The sequence below is a fragment of the Periplaneta americana genome, chromosome 1 (assembly GCF_040183065.1).
Source record: "Periplaneta americana isolate PAMFEO1 chromosome 1, P.americana_PAMFEO1_priV1, whole genome shotgun sequence".
Lineage (NCBI taxonomy): Eukaryota > Metazoa > Arthropoda > Insecta > Blattodea > Blattidae > Periplaneta > Periplaneta americana.
This window is the reverse complement of record NC_091117.1, coordinates 189,553,084-189,580,170: the sequence shown is the minus strand read 5'-3', so window position 1 is coordinate 189,580,170 and position 27,087 is coordinate 189,553,084. Positions and strand designations below refer to the sequence as shown.

Sequence of the window (27,087 nt, the reverse complement as noted above, 5' to 3'; positions counted from 1 at the left end):
CCGGTTGTTCTGTATGGTTGCGAAACTTATACTCTCACTTCGAGAGAGGAACAGAGGCTAAGGGTGTTTGAGAATAAGATGCTTAGGAAAATATTTGCCGTTGTTGGCATAATAAACAGTGTAGTAGGTGAACACAAGTATAATTGTGAAACCAATCTTTTCCTGTTATTATATAGGTCGTCTACTCGTGCAGTGTGAGTAGGGGAATGTGCGAATTTTCCTTCTAGAGGGACAGAGTCTGTTACAGTGACTGACACACCACGTGACTTTGTGTGACCTTTGGTATGGTCATTTGCGAGCGTAACACGTAGCTGCTGGGGTTATTGGCGAAGTTGAGAGCCAAGTTACATAATTGCTCGAGAAGAAAATTGTGGATCCATTATGGGAGAGAGGACACGGGCTGGTTTATCGAAAATTCTCATATTCGTGTATGTTTTATGTGTTTCTCGTTGGAGTATTGCGGTTGACTTAAATTGTACGGAAGTGCCGTGTGTCCGCGGGAAGTGTGTAAACAGCAGATGTGAGTGCCCTGACGGATGGAGTGGATCGCTCTGTCAGTTTTGTACCGGCAAAGTTAGGTATGCTAACTGTGGCCCGTGTAACTGCAATCAGGGGTGCAGTCGTAAATTAAATAGTACCAGGGCGCATTGGGAAAAGTTTATTATTATGAATATAATAATAATAATAATAATAATAATAATAATAATAATAATAATAATAATTTCAGTGCAGTTGTACCTTGTTTATGTAACTTTTAACACGACTCAAGATAACGGTTGAGTGATATAGAACAGTGCAGTGAATGTACGAATACAGTATTCATACACAAACATCTAAAAAAATCAGATTATCCAAGAACGATGCGACACATTATTAAGACCTTTAATTACTGTACATAGATAGATATACAGGGACATCATTTTATTTTTACTTCAACTTTTATTGTACCTGAGGTTTTGAATGTACTTCACTCCCACCCCTTCTACTAACGAAATCCAACTGTCCTCCACACAGAACCAAGGCCGCAGTACTGAGTTAGTGAGTATAGTACGTTTCGGAAATATGTTCGCGTTTTCCAGTGACGAAAACTTTCAATATTGAATCATATTTTCGCACAGGTACTGTCGTCCATTTGCCTACGTCGCATCCCGATTTTCCCCACATGCTTCTGCTCGCTCCACTGTAAAGACTAGTGGCTGGGCTTTCTTAGCTCTTTTCTGAAAACATTAATTTCTATTAGGAATTAATTGGACGTATACGTAATATTATGCAACTGTTTAAAATAACTTAAATAAAAGGACCTCGTTAAGTAATTAACTATCACGTGATTCCCCCCTTCCTACGATCCTGCGACATAATCACTTGGACGGACAGTAGAGAGCATATCTGAGTAATTTTATCTGTGCGGGTTGGGCAGAAATGAAGACTGAATTTACAGTACGTAAGGTACTCTTTTATAGAGTAGGTACAGAATTGTTTCAACATGAGTTACTAAGTATGAAGGACGAAACTGGTAATTGGAATTAGAGGCAATAGTCTATAGTGCGATAATAGGCACAAAAGATCTGAAGCCTGTATCGAGATGAACGGCCACCATTTTCAAAAATGTGTTTAAATATCCATATTATGGTTATTTTTCAATTTAACTTCATTCTCTATATTGTATGCTAATGTGCTGTAGACAGTATAATATACGCTGCATAATGAATACGTTCGCATGGATAACTCAGTTCGTGAGTAAAAACACTTATTGTTAACACTGTACTGTATTTTGATTAAACAAAACCTAATGAAAATTATCAAACTCAAAATCGCGATATTTCCTACTTTACGTAAATGGATGAACTACTTTTCTTCCCTCTTATACCTAGTGAAGTGATTTGTTTTGTATTTTACGCCAGTACCATCGAACTCCAGTCGTGGAAGGAGGTAGCAAATTGTGTTTCCGGGTCTCAATCATTAATCCAAAGGTATAGCCAGGTTAATATTAAAAATTTTAGTAAAAATAAAATGATGTCCCTGTAGCAGCATAACTTCAATGCATGAAAAAAAATTGTTTCCCTTTGATGCTTCTCAGCATGTAGGCCTACTTTTCTCGCGGCTCGCGCAATATCCATTAGATATTCAAATGCGCGGAATGAATTACTATATAACAGATAAAAATCAATAAGTCAAGGGGATTGGCTACGGTGGACCTACTGAATGGCCTGCTCGTTCTCCCGACCTCACCCCACTTGACATTTGTGTTTGGGGGCACTTGAAGATCCTGGTGTACGAGACTCAACTTTAATCGAAGGAAGAGCTCGTCGCTCTGGTATTTGCAGCTGCTGACGCTCTACAGCACATGCCTGGAATCTTTGAAAGTGTACGACAGGCAATGACACGTCGTTGCAGAGATTTGTATTGACGCAGAAGGCCGTACTTTCCAACAGTTTTTTTTAAAATGATAACAAATTGAAATGGTTTTGAGGAATAAGTGTCATAAGTAACGTTACAACTATATTCTTTATTCCTTACAGTACAGTACAGTTTCCGGTTTTGTCATTCAATAGTTGGTTCCCGATCTATGGTCATTACCAAAAAAGTTTGTTTTGATCTCTTGTATCATCCCTAGAAGTTTGAGTGTTGAATTTAGATACACCCTGTACTTGGTATGATAGCGTTGTTTGTGATGTGCCAGGCTGACGGACACCTCGGGCTACATTCACGATGGACACGGCAACTACTCTACCGACACCAAATGCAGCTGGCTGGTAGAAGGCAATGCAACAATCCGACTGCGCCTGGAGGAATTCGCCACGGAATGCGGCTGGGACTCTGTATATGTCTATGATGGGGATAGCATTGAGGCACCGCTGCTGGCAGTGTTCAGGTCAGTGGCTTGTTTTAGCTTACGAAGGTCGGATCTCAGGCCCGTTCGTGAACTTAGGTTTACACCAGTGATGCATATTCAAGTCTGTACGGTACGGTGAAGCGCGCGCAATGAGTTAGAAAGAGAAGAATATAAGGTTCGTTCCAACAAGCGGTTCATGGATCAGTTCATGTACGGTTCCTGTACCATCTTATGCGCATGCGCTAGTTGAGCATCTGCTATGGGATTGAAATTGGACTGGACGCTGTTGGAACGCTTTCGCGGATCGTTATGTACTAAATCCAGAGATGCTATAACTGTGATCATCTTTGCTAAGAACGGGATGCTTATTATTATCGTTTTGCAGCTAATTCTAATTGCAGAATTTCGATCATTTTCTATAAAAAGATGACAAAAAATATGTAAGGCAAGAATTTCGTTAATTCAATGTCGTGTACTGGGGGACTCTCATCTAAAAATAGTTCTTTTTTATTATTAATGTATTTACGTTATTTATTATACTCTTAAACAAAGCTGCATGTTGAAATTGTAATTAACTATTTCAATACCCAAATAGTTTCCATTCCCTTTCTTTTTGGCGAAAATTTAATTTAAATCTCTATAGTTTTATTATTCGTCCGTATTGTCACTTTTCATCTTTAACCTCACTGATGTGAACAGTCGATCATGTCTTTCTTCAGGAGACGTTGGTGAGCTTATGCGCATGCGCGACTCGCGTACTCTTCCGTACATGCCTCAATCCACGGATTATTTCTGACCGTTCCGAACCCGTGTCAAAAGCTTGTTGGAACGCCCGACTGCAGTACATGTTTCCGGTTCAGGACTGGTTTGGATTGTGTTGGAACGCTTTTTCTGTACTGCGCATGCTCACGATGGTTACGGACGGTTCCTGACTGCTGTTGGAACGAACCTATAGAGTGCCATGTTGTCCTGTACAGCGCTCTTTGCGGTGCCACCGCGAAACACAGCAGATATGAACTAAGCGCCCACCGTTGTAAAAATTCGTCTGCTTACATTGTTGTGTATACGGAGGCAGAGCTACGAAAAAACAAAGAAAAAACATGCCTATTGTATGTGCTGCATATAACTGCAATGTCAAAAGGAAAAAGACAACTGATTTATCATATTTCATGTAAATTTTATGAAGTTAAGTTCATAGTTTTGTTAATTAGCTGCATTTCTTTTCATGCATAAATGTGTAACAACGCCCGGCATACCATGCGGTGTGTACAGTATTTTTCTTTTCTTGCAGATTCCCTTTGAAAAGAAAAAGCATCTGTTGAAACAATGGATAATAAATATGAAACGAGACAAATGGTGTCTCTCCGAGCTGTTAATTTCTGGAAGTTCTTTCAGTACTCCATCAAAACACTTGTTTATAATTTATGATGCAGTTTCACACAACCTATTGTTCAAGTCCCTAAATTATTTACTGAAGTTTTGGTGAACTGCATTTTCTTGAAAAGAAAATGAAATTAACACGTCCTTATTACATCATAAGCTTTACGTTTCGTAGGTGAGGATCTGAAGTTCGCCGGCCCGGATGGCTCAAGCGGTAGGGGCACGGCATGTCCCTATCGCTTGGTCCGAAGGGTTGTGGGTTCGAGTCCCGCCTCGGGCATGGGTGTTGTGATTGTATTAGTATAAGTAAAAAACAAAGGAACCAAAGGTAAAACAAACAAAAAACAAAAATAGATAACTTTGGAAAAACGGCCTCTGGCCGGTCGAAATTTTAAAGAAAAAATAAATAAAAAAAAAAAAGTTAATGTTGTTCTGTAAGCGTGCAAGAAAACCAGCAATTGTTTGTACTGCCTTGTCAACAACTGCCTCCAACTCCTTGTCATGTACATATATTGTCTTCTGAATGTGGAGAGCATAGGAAGCTGCGTTTAGTGGGATGCCATTTAACCCTTGTTGTGTTTTTTATCCACTGATTTAACAAATCTTTGTTTTCTAAAGGAAAAGTGTAGGTTTCTCTGTTGTATATACCTAATGCGTAAGTAATTGCAGTGTATTATTTTTATTATTATATTTGTAATTATTGAAAAGTGTTTTTCTCTTACATAATATGTAATTAATATATTTTTTAAGAAAAAATCTTTAAGTCTTGAGTGCTTTGTTAATGAACAAAATTATATAAATATGAATATCCTTTATTTCTGCTCCTTGTGTCCTTACTGCTTATAGAAGAAGACGATGAGCTGTAGCTCATAAAAAGTAGGCCTATTTCAAAGACAAACTATTAATCAAATAAATTGTTCACTAGTAATAAAGTTAAACTAAATACGGATAAAACCGCTACAATTCCGTTTCAAACCCAGTGATAGCAATAAAATATTAAAAAACATTAATAATAATCTGTGTCGCCACAGACCTTGAAAAGGTCAGACAGACCAGCCGGCTGTTGGCCTCACGTTCACATTTCGATAATAATTTATACCAGTGGCGTATACTGGTTTAAGGGCCTGGGCTACCACTGACCCTATTATTACACAAAATATATTTTAAAGTCCCTATAATAAAATTCCTTACCTATTTATATATGAATTTCAGACGTCTTGATTGGGACGAAAATACTTTGATGACTTCGTCATTGAAATTACAGTTAGGCCGCTTGCGAAGTTTCTGTAGAAATGACTTTTCAATGGACATCAGTGCCAAGCCGGATAAACGTTCTTGTGTATGAGTTGATCTACAGTAGGATTTTATTCTCAACGCAGAAAATGTTCTTTCTACTGATGCTGACGTAGCTGGCATTGTCACAATTAATGTTGCCAATTTAAGGACTTCAGGAATAACTTGGTTCAGCTGGTTTTCATATATGGCAGATAATATTTCATGGATAGGTTTGTTCGAAAAATTAAAGACCTCTGCTGAATATATTACACTTAATTCTTTTTTCAAACGCACTTTATCAAAGTGACTGTTATAGGACTGAAATAATTTGTTTAGTGCCTCATTCGGGAAGTTTTCTCTATAAGCAGAAAATTTTTGAGAATCTAGAAGATATGTGAACTGAAGCTTTCCATAATCAGAAAATCTGTCAGTAATTTCCATGTGCATACGATCTAGTATGCTGTAGTACAGCTGCCTGTACTTCAATTCATCATCTCCTTTTCTTCGCTTTAATGGTGGTTCCATTGTATTGGCTGAAGAATCTGCATTTTCCATATTACTCCATATGGACGGAAACCCCTCTACGTCTGAACTCGAATATAGTATTTTTTAACTTTGATACCTCTTGCAAGCAGTATGCTATGTCTAGACTTTTTGTCTGAAGAATATTGTAGAGCACATCTGTATGTGCGAACACTCTAGCATAGACTTCAAGAAGAAATATATTCTGAAACTGTGTGAAAAAATACAAATATCCTTGAGCCTGCACAATTACATCATCAACCCAGTTTTCTTCAGAGTCATTACAAATGATATTTTCAAAGAAAGCAGTCAGTTGTTCTCTGTATTACTTTACTGTATTTACAAGCCGAGATGTAAAATTGCATCTAGTTGGTGCTACTTTTGGGAGTTTCTTTTTCATAAATTCTTGAGTTTTTCTGATCTTTTAGGAGATGATGAGAAAAATGCAGCTAAACCCGACAGTGTTTTGAAAAAAATGCGGCATTCTGGAATGGATGAAGTAGTTTGTTGCAAAACTAAATTGAGAACATGGCTGTAACAATGGACAAATAGTGCTTGAGGATACTTTCCTTGAACTTTTGTTTTTAAGCCATTAATATTTCCCGCCATAACTGAAGCACCATCGTATGTCTGTGCAATTAACTTATTGCCGACATTGTATTCTGCTATAACACCTTCCACATGCTGAAACCAAGCAGCAGCAGTTTTGCCCGAACTGACATTTGTGAATCCTATAAACCGTTCTTGAACATTGACAGTACTATCGACGTATCTTAAAACAGTGGACAATTGACTCTGATTAGAGCAGTTACTTGTTTCATCAACAACAGTGGCCACAAAAGGTGCTTCTTCTATTTCAGATTTTATGTTCTTTATCATAACGCCACTTATAGCAAATATTAAGTCATTATGAATTGCGGGAGAAGTACCACGAAATACTGTTGAACTCTCAAGATGATTGGCCAGTAAATGGTCAAATTCACTTAAGGAACTTAAATATTCAATATAATTTCCTCTCATTATGATCCCGAAAAGCCAATTCTTGTTTTCCTAGAAAGCAGACTGCGTTAATAAGATGCAGTAAAATCTCCCGATTTTTTTTCCACAGGAGCATTGTGTTGGTTGATATGTAGAGCTTTTCGCTTATCTAGCTGTAAATCAATTCTTGTCTTCCCAAAGTTTGCAAAGTTCATGCTACTATAAATATGAGCTTTTGATTTGTCGTGTTTTAGGACTGCCGTTCGAAGGGAGTTGATATTAGAAAACCCTCTTTTGACCACACATTAGTTTCGCGGCTAAATAACAAACATGGCCAGCAAAATAATTTAGACAGTTTAGAATTACCACACAACCAATTCCATTTACCATATGATGTTGAAGTGAAATGGCGTGTGTACTCACGCTGTTTTTCTTTTACGTCCATGGACAAATTTAACTCAGGAGTTGGTCTTTCCATTTTCACAATTTCAACTTCCTCGTTGTATGTACGACGGTTAAAAGGCACTTTTAATAAACCTTCTATTACACAGTCATTTTCAACACAAACCTCTCCAGAAACTTGTTCTGCCATATTTTTCACAATATCACTTAATTGGGAAATTAAAAACTTAATAATTCACAATTAATATAACTCTTAGACACTCGAACAAATTACAAATTTAAAATACTGCACTGCAAGAACACAATTACATTCATGAGCTAGCGTGCTAAGCATACTGTTGCTTCGCGCCTGCGAAGAAACCGATCACGAGAGCGGCAACTCACCCGGCCTTACACTGCACGTTGGAAACAGAAGAGAGCGGGGGGATGGGCAGTTGTGCGACCGGACAGCGTGCGCGGTACGGTCACAGGCTACCTCACGTAGCAAGCGCTTTCTCCAGTGATGCCGCCTTGACAACTTGTTTCTTTTCGAGAGCAGAGAGCGCATATAAATCTAACAATTACTTTAATTTTAATTACTGTGGTAAAACTAATAATACAAAATTATTACATTATGTTATATTATAAACTTTTTCTTTTGTAATTTCCTTGGGCTACCGCCGGTAGCCCCGGTAGTCCGCAGAATACGCCCCTGAATTTATACTCTACTGTAACAAAAAACAAACTGAAAGCGTGTTTGGTCATGTTTTACCACTGTCGACTTTATGATACATGAACCAATCGTTAGCCGAGATAGAATCATTGTTCCCTCACTTCACATCAAGTTTGACTTGATGAAACAGTTTGTCAGAGCATTGAATACTGATTGCAATTGTTTGCAACATATAGTTTCAGCCTTTTCTGCTTTGTAAGATCAATGAACCTCAAATTCGTGCCCTTGTACGTGATGAGGAATTAATCAAGAAGATGGATAACAGGAGAAGACAGCATGACTGTTTTTCATGACAGTTATAAAAACTTTTTCTGTAGCAGTAACAAAAAGCCGGACAACTATGAGTTAAATCCTCTAGATTCAAAACCCCCTAAAGACCATTTTGTTCATAATTGCGTTACGCCCACATATTGCTTGCAGAGAATGAATTATAATGATTTATATAGTTTGAATTAAGAAAGCCACTAAATTTAAAGCAAAAGGTTTGTTAAAAATCACTGTCACGTTGAAAACTCCCTCAACTTTTCATTGCTCATCCTACTCATCCTTCAGTTTGTGAAAGTAGATATAGGGGATTTTGAATCTATAGGATTCAGTTGTCCGCCAATGTTATTCATACTTTCGTATATTTCCGCAAATAAGATAGTCTTCAGATAATACGAGGTATAAATTTGAAGCACAATATTATAGTTTTGCTTACGTCTGTCCTTTAAAATACCCTCATACTACCAACTGTCATGGGAAAAAGTGAAAGTGTAAACAGTGATAAAATCCTTAAAAGAAATATGGCATTTTTAACGCGATGGATAGCACAGAGGACGATTTGTTATGGACTGGTTATGGCGAAGTAGAAACCGACTTGTCACATTCAGAATGGGACCTATATGATGGCGCTGTCAACAGTGAAAGTCAGGATATATTTTACGAGCTCTTTGCCTCAGACAACGAATGTGATCTGTTGTTTTTTTTATAATGGTTTTAATGTAGAATTGTAATATCTCCTTTCTTTTATCTGCCATATAAGACGACCCTGGTTTTGTGGATTTACTATGCAAACTTACATGCCACGTAGTGGATTAGCAGATTAGGAAGTGGAAGAAAGCTATGACAAGATAGAAGAGGTAGTTGAGAAGGAGAAGAAGGGAGCTGCGTAATCCTAATGGGCGACTGGAACGCAGTAGTAGGAGAAGAACAAGATGGATGAACAGTTGGAAAAGAAATGACAGGGGAGAATCTTTGGTGAATATCTGTAAGAGAAATGCAGTGAATGTTGAAAATACACTATTCCAACAACATAAATGAAGAAGATACATCTGGACATGCCCAAGGTATGAAATCAGATATCAGATTAGCCTGCATACTGGTGCAAGAAATATTCCGAAATTGCTTAAAAAATGAAATTGAGAAAAAGAAATGACAGAGGAGAATCTTTGGTGAATTATCTGTAAGAGAAATGCAGTGAATGTTGAAAATACACTGTTCCAACAACATAAATGAAGAAGATACATCTGGACATGCCCAAGGTATGAAATCAGATATCAGATTAGCCTACATACTGGTGCAAGAAATATTCCGAAATTGCTTAAAAAATGAAATTGAGAAAAAGAAATGACAGAGGAGAATCTGAATTATCTGTAAGAGAAATGCAGTGAATGTTGAAAATACACTATTCCAACAACATAAACGAAGAAGATACAACTGGACATGCACAGGGTACGAAATCAGATATCAGATTAGACTACATACTGGTGCAGGAAATATTCCGAAATTGCTTAAAAAATGAAATTGAGAAAAAGAAATGACAGAGGAGAATCTTTGGTGAATTATCTGTAAGAGAAATGCAGTGAATGTTGAAAATACACTGTTCCAACAACATAAATGAAGAAGATACATCTGGACATGCCCAAGGTATGAAATCAGATATCAGATTAGCCTACATACTGGTGCAAGAAATATTCCGAAATTGCTTAAAAAATGAAATTGAGAAAAAGAAATGACAGAGGAGAATCTGAATTATCTGTAAGAGAAATGCAGTGAATGTTGAAAATACACTATTCCAACAACATAAACGAAGAAGATACAACTGGACATGCACAGGGTACGAAATCAGATATCAGATTAGACTACATACTGGTGCAGGAAATATTCCGAAATTGCTTAAAAAATGCAAAGGCTTTACCATATTAACTCAGACCATGTCCTGTTGGTAATCGAAGTAGATTTTCGTCTCAAGAAGATAAGAGGAAAACAGGTGACGAAGAAATTTTCAAGAGGAAGCTGCTACATTAAAATCCACACCTGAGAATAGCAATGAATACTGGACTCGTCTAAAAAGCTGTATAAAGATACCAGCAGGAGAAACAATAGAATACAGAGAAGGTGTGGAAATGAAGAAAATTTGAGAAAATTTGGACGATAGGAGAAAATGGAAACAAATACAAAGAAGACTTCACTATGAACCTATTTCATGTGAACTTTGTTGAATATTTCTACTGAAAAAAATAATTTCAAGTCAATGATGTGTGATAGAAATTATAACCAATGATGCATTTATATTTAAAAAACAAAATAAGTCAATTTGTAATCTCTAACTTACTTTAATGAGTCTCCGATCAACAGCGTCCATGACCTGGCCTTATGCATGTACCACTACTTGTAGTTATCCTGTTTAGCCAAAGAAGGACGCATTAACCTTTCCATTTTACAGTATTTATTGTGTTGGTAGGTAAAGTTTTACTAAGAAATTTTATGTAAGTGACATCTTAGAAATTTGTTATAGGCCTAAACATGAATTAATTAAAATATCGAGTGTCCTAAATAAGGCAAGTCACGGAAAATTGGAAAAATACTTTCAGCCATTAATAAAACTGGCATCATACATCATTCTTTGTTTCACCCGCTCGCCACGATGAGGCACAGGATATGAGCGGGGCCTGAAACAAAAGAAACAAAATAAAACAAAAAAAAAACTGTATTAGTGAATATATAAAAGCAGTTTGATTTCTATTAATACCATTTGAGCACTACCTCCATTTTTCCTTTACTTACATTTACTCTCCCTTCATAAATCAGGATCCTCAGTCTGGTGGCTTCTGAATGCTGCATATAAAGTTGTAAGAATTATAACAAACGGGGAAAACCAAATATTGCAATGTGTTCAAGATGTAAATCGGATAATTCCGTAAATAGACACAAAATATTTATCTTTTATTTGCAAATAATTTATTATTATATTTAGGAATTGGTTGGGTCACTGGCTGAAAAGAAACTGCCTACTGAAGGATGCACTGAAAGGAATGGTGAACGGGAGAAACGTTGGGGGCAGAAGAAGATACCAGATGATAGACGACATTAAGATATATGGATCGTATGAGGAAACTAAGAGGAAGGCAGAAAAGAGGAAAGATTGGAAAATGCTGGGTTTGCAATGAAAGACCTGCCCATGGGCAGAGCACTTATATATATATATATATATATATATATATATACACACACACAATATGTATACATATTATACAAAACCATCACGATGGTCCAGTGGCTAGAGCGCTGGACTCAATCCTGTGAACCCAGGTTCGATCTCCGGCATAAGCACGCATCCATTAACACAGGTATTCTCCGGAAGCTCCTGTTCCTCTGAGGTATCCTAATAAATCTCCCACAACCTCTTCTCAAAGTGGGTGTAGTGAAGACCAGTCTTCTATGGCGCACCGTGGATGACTGTCTGTAAATTGGTCTACACAACTGGCTTCATATGATGAAACATATTGATAAATGCACAACAATTTAACAGAACCCATCTACATAGAGAAGTATTCATTCTATGCTAAAAATATATCAAAATAAATTTTAAACTAATTTACTCGTATGCTGAGAAGGAAAAGTAAATAAATATAATAAAACTTATTGAGAAAAAAAGAACACTTATTTTAAATATTCACGTTATTTTTACATTCACTCTTCAGAGAGGGAATTTCAGTATTTTATAGGGCAACTTCTACTTTTAATTACATCATCATTTCTACTGGGAATAGATTCTTCTTCTTTTTCTTTGGTTCTACAGCCGGGTTCCAGCCTTGACTGCCCCAACGATGCTTTTCCATGTCCTTCGATCTAACACCTTTGTTTTCCATCCTCTAACACCTGCTGCTATTATATCCTTCTCCACTTCATCCAGCCATCTTAGTTGAGGTCTCCCTACTTCTCTGGTGCCGAAAGATATAGTGAGAGTCAATTTCTTGCAAGGATCATTTTCATCCTTCCTACAGATATGGCCCAGCCACCTGACTCTCCTAGCTTTAATTTCTCTGCAAACATCTGGTGCTTTAAAAAGCTGGTATAATTCATAGTTATATCTTCTCCTCCAACTGCTTTCATCATTTACTGGTCCGTATATCGTCCTCAGAACCTTTCTCTCAAATATACTCAGCCTACAATTGTCGGCACTGCCAACTGCCCAGGTTTCAGATCCATACAGCAAGACTGGTCTTATTAATGTTTTATATAATTTGCACTTAGTGTTGAGGCTGATATCATGGGAAGAGATTCTACTAATTCTAATTTCTTTGGCAGTCATAGCTCAAAGTAAGATGCTCTTCTTCGTTAGACTTAAGTAGAAGAAAAATACATCAGTTCGCTTTTCATATAGTTTAAGGTGTAATCGAAAATCATCTTTTGTTGTAGGATTTGCACAGTTTTTAATTTTCTCCTTCACTCGTAAACATGTTGAACAACAATCAGTTGCAGGACTTGCAAAGCTTATGTTGTACTCATTAACAAATATACTTCGGAGCTTTCTTGTACTCATCCCACATAGCTGAAATGCTTAAATGGCTGGTTTACATTTTTTTATGTGCAGTAGTGACTCAGATATAGTTATTTCTCAATTAATATTTTAACTGATTGTCTCTTATGGGCAAATTTGTTATTTCGAAAAATGCCACCTCTTGTTTTTTTGACCAAACACCTTGCTTGAGAAATTTGTTACATAAATTTTGAAGACGAAACCTTCCTATTTGAAGTGCTTCTAGGAACAGAATTATTTCTACAGAGCGGTCTATGACATTCCGTGCGTTTTTTTTAAAGCGCTTCAGTAAAGAGCTTCATGCCTTTGCTGCAGCAAAATGAGGGTCGAAAAAAAAAGTAAGTAGGTCAACTGACTGCAAAATGGTGGACAATTAATATTGGCTTCTATTTAACCCTAAAAGAACCAAACATGTTAAATAATTTCGACTTCCATGATAATGACATGGAATTATTATTACTAGACGATTTTGACAATAATAAACGTTGCAAAAGACCAAAACACACATTCCGCAGCGACGGTGAAGCAAATGTAATAAAAGAACGGTCTTGCTGCAGCGCTTTACGTCTTGCTTTAAAAAAAAAACGCACCGATTCTCTACGGAACTCGGCAGCAAGCGGGCCAGCGTCAGCGCTTGTCATTTCCGGTGAACGGATCCGCCACAGTCGCACGCTACAGTCTTTCTCTCTCTGTCCCTGCCTTCAAGGACACATTGCAACAGATAGCTGCTCTTCTGTTGTCTATGAGCTCTGTTGACGTTTGAATTGATGTACGTACGTCTTAGATGAAGAATGAAGATTGTGGCTTAGTATGGCATCACAAAAGTTTACAAGCCACAATCTTCAATATTCATTAAAGACATAGGTACATCAATACAAACGTCAACAGAACTCATAGACAACTGAAGAGCAGCTATCTGTTGCAATGTGTCCTTGAAGGCAGGCAAAGAGAGAGAAAGCAGGGACAGAGAAAGAAAGACTGTAGCGTGCGACTGTGGCGGACCCAGTTCACCGGGAATGACAAGCGCTGACACCGTTCCGGGCTCACTTGCTGCCGAGTGTTGTAGAGAATGTCATAGACCGCTCTGTACATACCTGAGTGAACATTATCCTTTCTTCATATTTACTCCGTAACATTTTACTGATACAGACTTGCTGAAAGAATTCTTGCGAGATCGTTTGCGTTTTGGTGATAGCACCGTCACATACTTCAGAACCATTTCATTTTGCGTGTAGATCTGGCTCCTGGAAGAACTTCTGGTTGATTAATCTCACATCCTGTAATGTAAATTAAAAGCATCTGAATTTTGAGTTTGTGGATGCTGACAATTTGGGGATCTTGGGAAACGTTTGCAGTGTATCTGAAACAATGTAAAGTAATATTGTAAAATTACATGCATTATAGAAACGATAATAAACTAAACAAGTTATCATAGAGCATAAAATAAATTATTTATACTAATATTTGAATACAGTAGGCAGTAACTGAACATAGCTAACCTCATTCGTTTCGCCTTGTTTCCTTTCAAGGATTGTTCATTTCTCGTCTTTTTTCGAGCTCTGTCGGGAGCAATAGATGTTACTTTGTTGTTTGAGTTGCCATTCTATTTCCCTCATTCATGATTACTGTCAATTCACTGTATTAAATGGCAACTATTAAAACTCCAATCGTATCTACAAAAGCACTTTTCCTGTTAACAATAATCAGTACATAGCTGTTCTTCAATGCTGAAAACATTACAACATTATTTTTAAAATTCTCTTCAAATCATTAAAATAACATGGTACCACAACAAAGAATAGCATGAATTATACACAAAGGAATCATTTATTGGACAGTAATTACTTTGGTTGCAGATGTAATAGTGGTAGCAGAGGATTCATGATTGAACAAAACACATTTTACACATTTGAGGAATTAATACATTATGTAACTGTATAGTAGGAGGACAAAACATTCCTTGCATCTGCACCTAACTTCTTCAATCGTTTTCTACAATGGACAGAACACGTTTAGTCGCTTAATTTGTAGCTTTATCGATAGAGAAGATAATAAGGAACAACATGTCGCAAAAAACCAACAAAATATCATCAGTGGACATAACACTTTTGCAAAGAACAACTAAAAATGTACTAAATACTCCTTCGGAATTTAAATAAGAATTGCCATGTTATTAATAATATAATGCTGCAAACAAAAGTACACGCAAATAATATGCATAAAATAAAATCTTATAATGTAATATCAATTAAACTTATAATCCCAGGATAGAACTGGCTTTTCTTAAGAAACGCTTCGATGATCACTATACCTTAGGTTGCAGATTGAGAATTCATGCTATGTCTATATTTAACGCCAGACTTCATTACAAATCACATTGCAGTGAAGTTTCTACGTTATTATATCTTACTGGACTCAAAATCAAAGTATTTTGAAATAATCACATTCAAAAATTATCTACTAAACGCTCCTTCCGAAATTAAATTTCGCATAAGTTCTACAAGAATGCCACGTTATTAAAAATACTGCGCTGGAAATGAAAGTACCCGCAAATAATATGCATGGAATAAAACTTTATAATGTAATACGAATTATACTTCGAATTCCAACATATCACTGGTCTTTTTGATGATACGTTTCGATGACCACTAAACTTATATGTTAGGCTATAGATTGAGGATTCATGACATATCTTTCTTGAATTAACGCGATGTTCCTTTACAATCATATTGTAACAAGAGATTCTACGTTATTGTTCCTTTCTGTACTAAAAATCAAAGTTTTTTTTTTAAATACGTACACTGAAAATAAACTTGTACTTCATACACGTTTCGAATGAAATTATCGCACAAGTTCTGAAGAATTGCTAATATTCATAGGAATAATATTCATAGGAAAAAAAAACATCACAATTTAATCCGAAATCAAATTCCAATCTTAAATATAGAAAACATAAAAAACAGAACTTGCCTTTCTGATAACACGTTTTGATGATCACTAACTTATATATTAGGCTGCAGACTGATAACTCATGCCATGTCCTTCTTCAAGTAACCGGAGACTTCATTACAAATCATATTGTAAGAAGAGATTGTATCTTACTGTACTGAAAATCAAAGTATTTTGAAATAATCATACCGAAAAATTATGTACTAAATGCTTCTTCCGAAATTATATATCGCATAGGTTCTACAAGATTGTCACGTTATTAATGATATTATGCTGGAAAGAAACGTAGGGCCTACACGCAAATAGTATACATGAAATAAAACCTTATAATGTAATATGAATGAAACATCGAGGCTGACGAGAAGTGGAGTAACGCAAGTAGGAGATAGTTCAGGGAGTAGTGATGAAGGAAGAGGGGAAAACAAGGTGAAAAAACAGTATGACTTAAGGAAATGGTGTGGAGGGGAAATAAATCGTGAGAAAAGAAAACTAAGACCTAAAAAGTAGCAATGTGGAAAAGTGAGTAGTGAAAAATGCAAATAATTAGAGATGTAGAGTGAGGGGAAATGTGTCATAAGGAGGGGGTTATAGTATTTTTGGTATAATAATGGGTTAGGAGTAAACTTGTGGAAGAATTGATGACAGACAAGAAAAGACTAGTGAAAGAATTGCAGTAATAAATTAAAAATAAATAATTGCCTAAATGACTTGTACGTGAGGCGTGTAAAACGGTGAGTCGGCACTGTACACCTACTAATAATGTGAAGTGCCGCCTCATCAAAAAGTATATTGCTTGAAGACAAATATACATTCATTCACATTCAATATGAATGAAACTTCTAGTCTTAGATATAGGACTACTTACAATATAAATTAAAAGCGATCCTGATGAAACGTTTTGATGATCACTACACGTTATACTGTAGATTGAGGATTCATATCATTTCTGTCTTGAATTAAAGTGTTTCTTCTTTACAAATCACATTGTAGTAAGAGATTGTACGTTAGACCTATTGTTCCCAACTGTTCTGAAAATCAAAGCATTTTGAAATATTTAAACAGAAAATAATTTAATTATCGCATATGTTTGATAAGAATTTCCACGTTATCAACCATATTTTGCTGAAAACATAAGTAGGTCTACATGGAAATAATGTGCATAGAATAAAACCTTATTAATTTAATGTGAATTAACTTCTAATATTAGATACCGGTATATAAATGTTTCGATGATCACTATAGGCCTACTGCATATTAGGTTGTAGACTGAGGATTCATGCCATGTCTTGCTTGAAGTAAGCGAAGGCTTGATTACAAATCACATTGTAGGATGAATTTATATTTTATTGTCCCTTACTGTATTTTTGAAGTACACTGAAAGTAAAGTTTTACTAAATACCCCTTCCGATTTTTAGTATCTCACAAGTTACATAATTATTGCCTCGTTATTAATCATATTGTGCTGGAAGTAATATACATACATAGCATATAGCCTTTGTTAATTTAATGCCAATTAAACATCTAACCTTAGATTATTTAATAAAAAGGATGCAACTGATCTTTCTGATGAAAAGTTTCATTGGTCACTAAACGTTAAGGCCCATTCACAATGAAAATTAAACATAACGTAAACATTAACATAAGCACATAAACATATGCCACAAACTTAAGTAGCCAAGGCCCATTCACAATGAAAATTAAACATAACGTAAACATAATACGTGTGTGGAAACAAACATACCGAATCAACAAAACTACAGAATCTATTACATAAAAATAGAGAATTGCACAATGACTGACGATGTAGTCATTCAATTTATGTTTCTAATAACTACAATGGCATCAGTATATGGCTTTCAATACTTGAAATCAAAGAAACGGAGATGTAAAATAATCAACTTTTCGTCATATGATTCCATGTTGCGCGCCTAGCTATCATCACGGCCAATAGATCAAAATATTGCCTGTAGGCAAAGCCCATGAGATGTTAAACAAAAAGTGAAAACACGCTTTCCGCTTGTGTACTGTTTCCAAATCGCATAAACATAAGCATGAAAGTTTGGAGTTTGCAAACTTTCATGTTAATGTCTTATGATTAAGATTAAGTTCATGCTTATGTAATTCATTGTGAATGCTTTCATTAAATAACATGGACACAAGGTTTTATGCTTACGTTATGTTTATGTTTAATTTTCATTGTGAATGGGCCTTTAGGCTGCAGACTGAGGATCTATGCCATGTCTTGCTTGAATTATCTGAAGACTTGATTACGGATCACATTGTAGGCTATACCTATGTCACAGCGTTACTTTTAGATATTTGTTACAAATGTAGATTGATCCTGCTCACATTTTACGCGCTTTGTTAACCACTAATCAAGTCACAATTAGCACGCTATTAAATGCATCGATTGAAATAGATGTCCATAACCGTAAAGGTAATTGGTAACCATGAAAACGTAACAATATCATTTCGTCATACTGTGTTGTGTATTTCAGCGCTCTACACTTTGGATAAGCCGAGACATACAGTAGATGGGAGGGTAATATTAAAATGGATTTGAGAGAGGTGGGATATGATGCTACGGACTGGATTAATTTACCTCAGGATAGGGACCGATGGTGGCTTATGTGAGGGCCGGTTTCTGTGAAAGCCATTTATAAGTAAGTAGGCTAACAATTTAAACAAGGAGAATTTCTTTCTGTGCTATTTCACCGAATGGAATGTATCGAATACAAATTATACAAACGTACGTACCTATATGAATATATCATACGCTTGAAATATGAAATTTTCTTATTTAGGTCTGATATGTGGATACGATTTAATAATTTAATTGTGCAATTTGTACCATAATTCATGTTGTGTAACTTTGTATCTTGAAATAAAATATGCGGTATTACAATCCCTTTGTTAATGACAGAATTAATGTTGTCTTACTAAAACAAATGAAAATAATTTTAAAATTAATAAAGGAAAATTGTATGAAGTATGAAATAATTCTTATACTATGTAGCTTCGATGTAAAACAATAACGTGATGTACTAAAATTCTTTTCACCCAACCCAAGTATGGGACTATTGTTTGAAACTTGAGGTACTATTCCCAAATGAATAAGATTATTTATGCTACAGAAATATTATGCATCAAGTAAAGAAGCGAACTGTGAAGGAATCGCTGCGGTTAGCAGGCAGGTCTTCTTGGGCTCCGCGGGCTAGCGGTCTCGGTCTCTGTTGGGCTAGAGTTCATTGCCTCGAGCTCGAAATCTGAAGCAAGAGTTCACGAGGACCGCGGGTAGGCTTAGTGGGCTTACTGCTGTACAGGTAGTCGGCTGGAGGACCACGGTTTACCCGTGCTCAACTCTTGGCCTAGCGAAGAAGTTCTGTGAATCAAAGTTCACGTGTTCCAAGATGAAAGTGGAAGCAATATTGATGTTCTCAGCTATGAACATGATGACTTCTCAACATTACCTATTAATGTTCTCTTTCTTCTTGTGGTTCTACCGAATACAATTTAATTTTGTAGCTTATGATTTTTAAATACAGTTTAATGTTGTTATGTTTACAGTATGTTTGATATCTACCCACAATTTTTTCTATTTACCGTTGCTTCAGGATGTAGACTACCTTTTTAACAAGGTATCTGATCTTAAAAGTATTTATTTCAGTCACAAACGGTATCTGATGTTTACGTGTCGTGCGGATAACTGTACAATCGCCGTTTGTACTCGTATTTCCGGACGATTTTTTCAATGTGTTCTAAAACGTCCGAAAGTTTGAATGATGTGTTATAATGATTTTTTTGAAAACGGAAGTACCACACTTCCACATAATTTATTAGTACTCTTCACTCTATTTATCTCTTGGCCAGTCGACCTGGTTGGCGAGTTGGTATAGCGCTGGCCTTCTATGCCCTAGGTTGCGAGTTCGATCCCGGCCCAGCTCGATGTCAAGTGTGCTTAAATGCGACAGGCTCATTTCAGTAGATTTACTGGCATGTAAAAGAACTCCTGGGGAACAAAATTCTGGCACATCCGGCGAGGCTGATATAACCTCTGCAGTTGCGAGCGTCGTTAAATAAAACATAAGATTTTAACATTTCTCTTGGCCATAGACATTCCAAAGTGGGGGCGAAAATCTTGGAGCTAGCCCTCTTCAGTCTCTTGCTAGACGGTCTCTTGCATATGTTTTGTCAATGTAAGAAGATCTTGGATATCATCTTCACAACTGTCTGCTATTTGGTCTAAATTATCTTCTACATCTTTCAATGAAACAAGAGAAAAGATCAGAAGGCGACAAAAGCCAATGCGAATTATATTATTTATGAAATATTTTTGAAGTCTAAGATTTACTGCGTGACGCCAAATGTTTTAACGAAAAAGATACTCCTTTACCAAACTATTTGGGAACGATTCTTGATCGGCTTTTATTGCACTAATTTTGAATTCCACGAAGATTAATTGTAGCTTTAAATCCGAGTTTATTCCTTGTGCTGTAATTTTCAAATGCTGGAATATACTTCTTTATATACTTTCGTCTTTTCTAAGGAAAGTGCATATAGGTCTACTGTATAAACGCAAAGATTTTCTTAAGCAAAATTCCATTGACTATGTTTAACTGTAAAAATTGAGGAGATATTTTATTACTTACAGACATTAGACAGCTAATAAAATGGACGTAGGTCCTAATGTAGAGAGGACGTTGTATCTGTGAACGAAAAGTTGCGGTTAAGTTATTACTTATGGTAGTAACTATTTATCCTCATCGTTGTCATCTTTTATTCTTATTGTCCTCCACATCAGTATCACCCCAGCTCTGTCTTCTGTGAATTCCTTTACAAACGCTCAGTAAAGATACATTTTATATGCAATAGTAATGTTGCTTTTTAACCTAGAATTGCATATTTTAAATTGCTTGAAAATGAAATACAGAACACTAACATTAATTATAATTAACACAACTTGAAACTGAATTTTTATGTAGACACTTTTTTATTTGTGAATACAGTACTTCGTTCTAATAATAATTTAGCATACGTAATGTAAGTACCTTTCGCTCACTCTAAGTTACTGTGAAGGAAACTGTTTATGCGTTACTATCCGTACTACTGAATTTATATCAGAATTTACTGCTCTATATCGATAAGCTATACCTTTTAGATAAATGCAATGTGCCTTACTTTGCCCGCGGAGTAGGAGCTAAGGACGATACAAGCCTGCATGATATGATGACAAACTCTGATGGCGTTGAATGATAAGGAACGCAGAAGTACAAAAAAGTGGGTGCCAGAGATTTTGGCAGGTGAATTTTACCTGCAGCTGGAATGGGTGGGAAATAAAAATAAATATACAGGCCCGAGCACCAAAGACGTTTTATAGTTTAACCTAGACTCACTAGGAGCGCTGTTCCTCGACCCAAAATTGAACACTTTCGCACATCGCCATCTTGAGGTCAAGAGATATGTGACTGCTCACGGTCGACTTTAGTTTTACCCAAATTACAAGCTTGGGGGTAAAGGGTGTATGCTACAGTTAGGGTTAGGGCCTACTTTCATTCTCTATCTTATGATATAATAAATAGTTTTGCAACGTGTAGAGACTGGGAAAACAATTTAATAAAATCAACCGAATCATACTCGTTCATTTTATACGCAATCTTGCGGGTCGCATTTAAAAGAACCTAGGAATATTAATATTTTCTTCTGTATATTTGCTAGGCTTCTTGTCATACGTACATGACAATTTTGCTTAGGTTATTCCTTCTAGGAATAGCTCAAGTGTTTTGAATTTAGCGTACATATGGTCTTTATTTTAGATTAAGTTACTAGCACATATTTGACGAAATACTAGGTTTTTCCATTCCAGTTTAACTGATTTATGCAAACGAAATTTTTACAGCTGGCGATTGCAATTCAACTTATCGCCACGCCCACTTTGTTTTGGGCGCTTAAGTTAATGACGGACGGTCGTTCAATTTTCTTCAAACATGGCGGCGCAATGGCCACTCTATATCTCTCTCTTTCTAACTCGTTGAGCGCGCGCCTCGGGCAGATTTCTCTGCGCGCGGGTACTTCCCTTCTACAGGGACATCATTTTATTTTTACTTAAATTTTTATTGTACCTGAGTTTTTTAATGTACTTCATTCCCACCCCTTCTACTAATGAAGTTCCAATTGTCCTCCAGACAGAATCAAGGCCGCATATAGTAAAGAGCACTGAGTTAGTGAGTATAGTACGTTCCAGAAATATGTTCGCGTTTTCCAATTACGAAAGAGCTTTCAATATTGAATCATATTTTCGCACAGGTACTGTCCGTTTGCCTACGTCGCACCCCGATTTCCCCCACCAGCTTCTGCACGCCCCTCTGTAAAAGCTGGGCTGCCTTAGCTCTTTTCTGAAAACATTAATTTCTGTTAGGAATTGGACGTTTACGTAATACTATACAACTGTTTAAAATAACTTAAATAAAAGGGTCTCGTTAAGTAATTGCGACGGTTGATCTGCCCCGCACGTTGGTTGCGCCATTTGCGACGGTCAGTGCGTGTGTGTTGGTCTACGTGGGCGCCAATCACGATGGTTGCTCTCTCCTTCCTCTGCCGCGTCGCCGACAGAGTCCAGATCGGTTAGCTCAGCTGGGACGCCAATACACGATGCTGTCCCACGGTGGAGATGATCTCTTTTCAGGGACACTGTGGTTTTGTGGGTGAAGGATTTTATTGTGATTTTTGTCGATCACACGAACACAATGAGAAAAACCAAGGAGTAAAGTTCCACTAATCTGGTTTATTATGATCACGTCCCTACGTGAGTGTGAGCGACGGAATACTGGCTGTTATCTTCTCCGTAATCTCGGCAACGTTTTTTTCTTTTATCTAACGCCTGTTTAAATCACCACTACTATTTCCCGAGTAAGTCACAAACTCGAAAAAACACGAAGTCTCCACTTTACCACCACGATCGGCTCAATGGCCGGGAATTGTATGAGAGCTCGTCTTGGTACGCCACACGTTTAAATACCTGTCGTGATGACGCGCTCTCAAGACGCTACTTTTGTTTCGGCTAAAGACATCGCGCGCGTTCCTCGACAAGGAAAACCCACGCTTCGGAAGCCTATGCTGCGCTAGAGTTCAACAGCCTTGCGCGCGTCTTCGGGTTGAGTGCCCACACACTTAGGCTTAATGTAATTGCCGCCTGCACGTCTGTGAGAACAAAACACCTATTATACGCTTCGCCGCTCACAACCGCTTGGGTTCGGACACCTTAAGAAACGGAGAAATATCCGAGATGAAGCTATACCGTATTTGATATAAAAGAAATATCTCTTCCTATTACTAGACCACCCGACTACAGCTTCATAATTAACTGTCACGTGATTTCCCCCCTTTCTACGATCCTGCGGCATAACCACTTGGACAGACAGTAGATAGCATGTCTGAGTAATTTTATCTGTACGGGTCGGGCAGAAGTGAAGATTGAATTTATAGTACGTAAGGTACTCTTTTATACAATAGGTACAGAATTATTTCAACATGAGTTACTAGTACGAAGGACGAAACTGGTAATTGGAATTAGATGCAGTAGTCTATAGTGCGATAATATACACAAAAGAACTGAAGCCTGTATCTAAATGAACGGCCACCATTTTCAAATATGTATTTAAATATCCATATCATGATTATTTTTCAATTTAACTTCATTCTCTAAATTGTACGCTAATGTGCTATAGACAGTATAATGTACACCGCATAATGAATACGTTCGCATGAATAACTCAGTTCGTGAGTAAAAGCACTTATTGTTAATACAGTATTGCATTTTGATTAAACAAAAACCTAATGAAAATTATCGAACTCAAAATCGCGATATTTCCTAGTTTAAGTAAATGGATAAGTACTTTTCTTCCCTCCTATACCTAGTAAAGTGATTTGTTTGTGTTTTACGCCAGTATCATCGAACTCCAGCCGTGGAAGGGGGTAGCGAACGGTGTTTCCGGTTCTCTAAAGGCATAGCCAGGTTAATATTAAAAATGTTAGTAAAAATAAAATGATGTCCCTGTACTAGTATGCACCGTAAGGCCCGTAACACACTTGAAGAGCTTTCGCTAGCGAGAAATGTGTTGCGAGAAAATTCAAAGATTGATAGATAACATGGATTCAAATGGACGTCCACACACTGGAAGAGATTCTCGTTCGAAGCAAAAAACCTCGCGCGAGTTTCTCGCTGGAATCGGTAGCTCAGCGAATTTTCTTGACACATTTATCAAAGATGCTTGACATTTATACTCTTTATGACGATTGAATGTAGAAACAAATATCACAGGTGGCGATGAATTGTATTGCTTTTATTTGAAAATGAGGAAAGATGGCTGATAATTACAGTCAGAAACTTATCGAACTTGTACGATGTCACCCGTAGGCCTATTTATATGATACAAGGGATGAAAACTATAAAAACACGAAGACACGATGGTTATTTTTTCCAGTTAATATTTTCTTTGGTGGCCTAACTAACTTTGGATTAGATAACGAGTTAGGAATATGATCATTCACTTCACTTTCACTTTCAGAGACCGAACCGTCTTCTGATGTATATACAAGCCTTCTGGCCTTACGAGTAGGCCCTACCTGCCTCCGAGAATTAGCCTCCAAAGTACTGCTTCTACCGGCATCAATAATAATTTCCCCTATCTGTGTAATAATTTCATCTTCAACGTCATCAGTATCAGTAGGTATTATATCATCTGCCTCCACGTGATCTACCTCTTCATCACAACTAGTGTCATTACTGGAATCATTGCCATTTTCACACTCATCAAACATTTTCATAACTTTTACCCCAAAATTAGGATCATCTCTGTTTATAATGCTCATCTGTAACAATGAATAACCGAACATAAATATCTAATAACGCCGCAAATACCCATGGATAATATAACAATGAAATGTAAAATAACTTATTCTTGCCTTGTCAGAAGACACAAACGCAGTCACAAAGCCTCGTAAAATTTACGACCTACCCCACATAACTCGCAAAGAAAGCACTCAATACAGAGAAAATTGACACACTGACCACGCTCATCCTTGAACAGGAAGCTACTAAGAGGGGGAGGAATATGACTTCAAAAACCAAAGAAGGAGAGCAATGTTGCCAAACGGCCTTCGTAAAAATTACGAGGCTTTGTGTTCTAGGGTTAAAGAAGAAATCTGGAGATAAACACAGTCTGCTATATACAGTCACGAAGCTTTAGTTTTGAGGGTGCTAGAAACAATAGACTGTGACGGTTCTATTTTGCATTGCCTGTAATGAGGCGATATTAGCGATCCTAGTGGTGAGCAACTATCTAATGTTTGCACATTTACTATGTATAGAGCTTCGCGACTGTATGTACTAGACTGTGAGATAAATATCAGATTTGAATAATTTCAAGGGAAATTCCGGGTATCTCAGTTGGCAGAGCGCTGGTACGTTCAACCACAGGTCCCGGGATCGATACCCGGCCCCGGAACAATTTTTCCCTTGAAATTATTCAAATCTGCTTTACAGGAAGCTTTACCTGAAAGATTAGATTTGCATAATATATACGTCACTGTGTACGTTAACAGAAAACCACAATTTCAAGTCACACAGAGTTTGTGTGCACTCGATGTGGGTCTCTGGCGTTTCGTCAGCCCACGTGAGTTGTGTGGATATAAAGGGAAAAGTTGAGACGGTGTCGGATGGAGTTCCCGGGTAGCTCAGTTGGCAGAGCGCTGGTACGTTCAACCAGAGGTCCCGGGATCGATACCCGGCCCCGGAACGATTTTTCCCTTGAAATTATTCAAATCTGCTTTACAGGAAGCTTTACCTGAAAGATTAGATTTGCAAAATATCAGATTATCTGAAAATAAATAGGGCTATATTTTATTTTGATGAGATTTAATAGTATTAATTAAACATTTGAAATAATGTATCTATATGTCTTAATAATTTACATAATTTTAATCAGAATATAGTAAAGAATCCTCTATCATATCATGAATGGCAAAAAACTGTGGTCCATTCAACCTGAAATAACGCGTAAACGTATCATCATTCAAATCGAAATCATTGTCCAAAACTCGTTCTTATTTTCGTAAGATACAACGTGATTTTCAGATATTTCTGGCTTTAATTTTAGGCCTACTTTTTTTTCATTAACAAAATATGTTCATGTAACTCCATTTCCTCATCATCTGAATACTCAGATTCAACATATCTTTCGTAGTACGTAATTTGTAAAGTACGACAATATACTTACAGGTTAGATATTTAAGTACGACAATATATGTAAATACATAACCTATAATATTTCCCCCAACGAGTGATTACTATAATCAGATAAATGCTTTCTGCATGAAGGCAGTGCATAGATGATCATAGCGAGATGTGATCTGTGATGGCAAGAACTCGCCAAGTGTGTGGAGGAAGGCTCTTCGCCTCTTTCTCGCAACACATTTCTCGCTAGCGAAAACTCTTCAAGTGTGTTACGGGCCTAACAGGGAGTAGCAGAGCAAGGGTTGTCCATTCACAAATCAGGTAGAGCAGGAAATTTTCCTCCAAAGTTGTAACCAGTAGCGGCTGGTGGTCAAAATAATGAGTGTGCTATAATGTCTATATCGGCCTACTGTATACAATTACATGTATTTATCTTAATTTGAGACTCGCCTAGTGACGAAATATGAAGTCCATACGACGTTCCTTCCTACTGCAGAAGTTTTCAATTACCCTGGTGTTAAACCCCTCCATCTTGGACATCATACTCTTTTCTATTGACAGTATTGCAAGAGCAGTGAGGCGATCCTGGGACATAGTGTTCCTTAAAAACGTTTTTATGCGTTTCAAGCAAGAAAAACATCTTTCTGGCTCAGCAGTGGTCATTGGTGTTGTAACCGAAATATTTACCAACTTCGTTACTTCACAGAATGGATCCTGTGAATTGTTGGAGGCTATGTATTGGAACAATTGAACAGCTCCATCTATATTTCGAAAGTCGGGTCTTCCGTATAGAACTCCAAGTTGTGTCTTTAACACTCTTTTGTTCAGTACAGTAGCCTATAGCTGTTAACAGCAACTTCAAGTAATCTCTAACACTCTTAATCGCTGTTCCTCTCTCGAATTGAGAGTCCAAGTTTCACAACCATACAGAACAATCGGTAATATAACTGTTTTATAAATTCTAACTTTCAGATTTTTTTTATATCAGACTAGATGACAAA

General features: G+C 36.9%; 1 protein-coding gene across 1 annotated transcript in view; it reads left to right on the top strand.

Annotated features, from left to right (window-relative positions):
- The first annotated feature begins 286 nt into the window (after nt 1-286).
- Nucleotides 287-27,087, top strand: part of LOC138705449 (attractin-like protein 1) — a 75,286-nt gene continuing 48,485 nt past the window's right edge. The window contains exons 1-2 of the mRNA XM_069834161.1: nt 287-578; nt 2,681-2,872. Coding sequence (XP_069690262.1) covers nt 382-578; nt 2,681-2,872 — 389 coding nt within the window. The 5' untranslated portion in view covers nt 287-381. The remainder of the gene's footprint in view (nt 579-2,680; nt 2,873-27,087) is intronic.